Here is a 4,458-nt window from a genome sequence, read left to right as displayed (position 1 = left end):
ACGCTTACCGTAGCACGTCAACAGGGACATAACTAACATCCTGACTGTACATTTTAGTAAAAGTATGATCCCAGTTCTGCTGGACTCTGGCTCCCTCTAACTGTGGTCTGCTCACAGGTCGGGGGTCAGGTTACATCCTGTCCAGGTGAGGTCGGAGGGCATGGCCTCTTTATCGGGACATCTGAGTGACTCGTCCAGCAGCAAATTGGCTGTTGGCTCAACAAGAAGACGCCCCCCGGCAGCGTCTCCATCTCGTCGTCTCCGATTCGAAGATGAGACAGAGACTGAGGCAGAGTCTCGTTACCTGGAGCGACAAAGAAGACGGGTGGGGCATCGAGGGACAGGTGTCCTGCTCTCTAAACCAGACCTGAACCTGTACGTCAACGGCAGGGCAGGGATGAAGGGGGTGCGGCCTGTTGTTGAGAGACAGCAGACAGAACTGATGCCAGCAGGAAGGGTGGATCAGTGTGACTCCTGTGGGACAGTTTTAGGAGGTGAAATCAACCTGAACCTCCGTCTACAACCACGTATACCTGAAGACTGGGGCCGGAGTCTATACAAGCCCAGCCTCAACCTGTGGACTGAGCCAATCAGAGAGACCTACATCGGCTCCATCACAGCTGGTGAGACCAGTGGTGGAGGGGGTGGGGATCGATGTGTCATGAACAACCAGGTGAGGAAGAGGACCAATCAGGTGGAACGTAATGAAAACCAGGTGACCCCCCCTCAGGCCACGCCCAACACAGACCTGCCAATCAACCCCTACGCCCCCAACCAGCTGACCACTCCTACTCAGCCCTCAGATCTAATCCCGCCCATCTCCAAATGCCCCTCCTTCTTGTCTCCTCCTGTGACATCAGCAATGATGTCACAGATCAGGCTCAATGGTACAAAGGCAGGGAAGAACCTGAACCAGAACCAGGAGGAGTCCCACAGAGAGCTCCGATCTCGGGCAGAGCTGAAGGAGAGGAGCCCCTGTGTGGTGGAACGAAGTCTGGATCTCAGGACAAAGAACTCCTCCTCCTCACTGAGGACCTCAGATTTAACAGGTGAGACCATTAGCTTCTTCTTCTTCTTCTTCTTCAGCGTTCATCAGCTGACCTCACTGACACTTTACATTACACATATCATTCTGATTGGTTTAAAGCAGAGTGCCAAGCCCCACCCACACCAGACAGCAGCAGTGATGGACAGATCATACAGCCAATGACAGCAGAACTTCACAGTGATGATGCCTCACTTCCTAAACAGTGAGTGTATAACCTCTGCTGAAAGTCCTGATCCAACAGCTGACCAGCTACATTGAACTACAGTTGACTGATAAAGTATCTTTACCATCAGTTATCAATAATCCTCTCTGTTTCAGCTTCAGAAGAAATCAATCCTCTCGTCTTTCGCTGCGACATCTTTTCTCCACCGTCAGACTGAGCAGGAGTCGGACCAGCAGCCTTGACCGCCTCAGCTCACGCCCTGACTCCTCAGCATCTGACCCCTCTGAATCTGACCCCGACCTCTTGTGTCGCAGGAAGTCCTCCGGTCTGCTGAAGAAAACCCTGTCTGTTCAGTCGCTCAGTGTGGTGAGAAGATCATCAGCTATCAGTTTTTAGCATTAACTTCAGTGTCTGTCCAACAGAGGTCACTCCTTTTCTTTATCTTCTCCTCTGTCTTCTTCTTCTTCTTCGTCAGCAGGGGTCACCTTTCTTGCAGTTGAGAAAGTCACCATCAGTTCAGATTTTCGTGTCAGAACAGAAGAAGAAGAAGGATCGTTCAGCTGACTACAGACCAGCTGCTGAGCAGTAACACACCAGTTTCTGATTTAATAATCTGTTCCCACATCAGTCGATCACAGCTTCAGTACTCTCTGTCTGTCTGTCTGTCAGGTTCCTGCATCGGTGTCTCAGTCTCGAGGATGTTGGTCGTCCGTCTTCAGTCCGTTCTGTTGGTCGAGTTCTTCAGGTTTGTTCTGATGGAACGTTTCTGTTGGAGGTCGGTCAACTGAAGAACCGACTGTATGGATTCATAATCAGCAGAGGGAGAGGACGCCCCGACTCTGGTACTACAGATACTACAAATAGTACTGTTAATACAACTAATACTACTACTAATCATTAAAGGTAGAGGACGCCCTGACTGTTGTAGAGAGTGAGACGCATTGAGAGTGAGACACATTACATACATGTGGATATTGATTTGGGGTAAATTAACAGCAGATCAATAGTATCAGATAAAGAGACCAAAGATGGATCCCTGACAGTGTACTAACAGTATGATAATGTGTACTGTAGGTGTATATGTGGAGGACATGGTGGACAGCAGCACTGAGAAGTTGTACGCTGGCCTGCTGGAGGTTGGAGATGAGATCCTGGAAGTAAACGGGGAGAAGGTGGCCTGTCTCAGTCTGGACCAGGTGACCCACCTTCTGACCCAGAACACTACGGCAACCATACGGGTGCTCCGGCACCGGAGGACAATTCCACGGTGAATGTAGCACTGACCGATTACAACCACTATATACCACAGCACTGTCTGAGGGTAACTACTTGAACCTCACTTCAAACACCTTTGAGAACTAAAACTCCAGAACACGTTGATAACAAATTGAACTGAACTGATGATTCATGGTGACTCATTATGGTCACCTGTGTTTACCTGTGAAATGACTAGTAGTTTATAGGAAAGCTGCAAATGTGATGAACATTTGTTTTTAAGTCTGTCTGTTGTAACATTGAAACATAAAGTTCAGTTTGTTTTAAGGAAAAATAGGCTCAGTGCTGCCTCCAGTGGCAGAAAAACATCAACTCAATAACTATACTGTGTGTTTTCTGCTCTCCAGCCTCAGGGGGGCAGTAACAAGCTCTTTACAGCTTGTCGCACCAAAATGAAGAAAAGAAGACTCAAACATGGACTACCAACTTTATTCATTCTGTCTTTACCTTCACGCCTGCTGTCAATAAACATATAAAATTAGGTCAAGTTAACTGATGTTATTTGAAATGGCTCATTTAAATATTTATAGTATTTAAAGAGACCTCTGCAGTATTTTGTCACATGTATTTTCATATGTTTGTTTATATTTTCAGACAAATTAAAGAAATGATAAACTGAAGCATCTCTAGTTAAATCCTTCAGAGGGAGAGGATGTGTAGGATTCAGTGCCATCAAGCTCTGTAGTTGCAGATTACAACTTCCTCACTTCACCCTCCCCTTTCAAGCACGAAGGGGAAACTACAATGGCCAAGAAACAAGCGAAAAACATGAAAGTTCCTATCTAGATCCAGTGTTTGGTTTGTCCGTTCTGGGCTACTGAGGAAACATGGCAGACTTAATAGAAGAGGACCCCTCCCTCTGTAGATTAAAATGATTATTTTGAACTGTTTGTACACTAATGAAAGCATACCCATGAATATTAGATCACAGTAATGTTACACACTGGAGCTTTAATGGAGTGATTCCTAATAATGTTGCCTAAGGGAGGCATATATAAAGTGAAGAAATAGAATTGGTCCAAGTAAAGAAGCCTTGTGGAACTCCCATGACTAACTGTAAGTATTTTATGGAAGATTCATTGTTAACATGTAAGCAAACTGGAGAACGTATGACTTAAAACCCAGTTAGTGCGGGTTCTTTAATGCCAATTAGATGCTCAAGTCTCTGTAATAGAATATAATCGGTCAATGGTGTCAAATGGCGGCAGCACTAAGATCTAATAAAATAGCAAGTACAGAGACAAGTCCATTGTCAAAAGCAATCAAAAAGTCATTATTAACTTTAACCAGTGCTGTCTCTGTGCTGTGATGAACTCTAAATCCCTGAACTGAAAACCACGCTGAAGATCTACCATTCTAACTGTAGTAGTCAACAAACAGTTGTGTAACATAACATAAATCATCCATTAATTAAATGATATACTGCCTGATTAATGCTAAATGGTGTTCCAATGTCTGTTCTGATTGGCTCATGTAAACACCAAAGTTTGTTTTTTTATTTTCTGCAACCAGTTTATTGAAATAAAATTCACCTGCCAGACACGAAAAACTTCACTCAGCTGCTCGACCCAAAAAGTAAAATAAGACAGACCATGTTTTCATTCCACCATCAATAACACAGTTGTTACTAAACTGATCAATACATTTATGGGTCTTCACTGCCAAGCCGTAATTCAGTCAAATCGTGACTTGTTCTTCTATCTGATCGTGTGCAACAAAATACAGTGGTTATTATTATTATTATTATTATTACTACATTCATTTTAGGGCTCAATGTTGGTTTTTGTTTCCAGAAAATAACGTTTTGAAACAACAAACAACTATCAGTTTGAAACTGAAATTTCTGCTTTAATTTATGAAAATGCAGCCCCTTCTAAAACTGCTGACAGAAAAGAAAACTAATTAATTCTATTTAAAGATTAAATCTGAGCATTTTCCCCTGAAAGAAAACAAAAAAAAATACGAATGTCTT

General features: G+C 43.9%; 1 protein-coding gene across 1 annotated transcript; it reads left to right on the top strand.

The window, feature by feature from the left end:
- Positions 1 to 117: 117 nt before the first annotated feature.
- On the top strand, positions 118 to 1,800 carry si:dkey-121a11.3 (the record flags this gene model as incomplete). The annotated part of the gene is given in 4 exon segments (XM_035653477.1): positions 118 to 1,049; positions 1,148 to 1,250; positions 1,367 to 1,577; positions 1,687 to 1,800. Coding segments are annotated over 4 exon segments (1,317 nt in total).
- Positions 1,801 to 4,458: the final 2,658 nt, after the last annotated feature.

The sequence above is a fragment of the Morone saxatilis genome, unplaced genomic scaffold, assembly GCF_004916995.1.
Source record: "Morone saxatilis isolate NCDOM2014 unplaced genomic scaffold, NCSU_SB_2.0 Contig12, whole genome shotgun sequence".
Taxonomy (NCBI): domain Eukaryota; kingdom Metazoa; phylum Chordata; class Actinopteri; family Moronidae; genus Morone; species Morone saxatilis.
The sequence above is the reverse complement of the archived record's forward strand: the minus strand, read 5'-3'. Positions and strand labels throughout refer to the sequence as shown.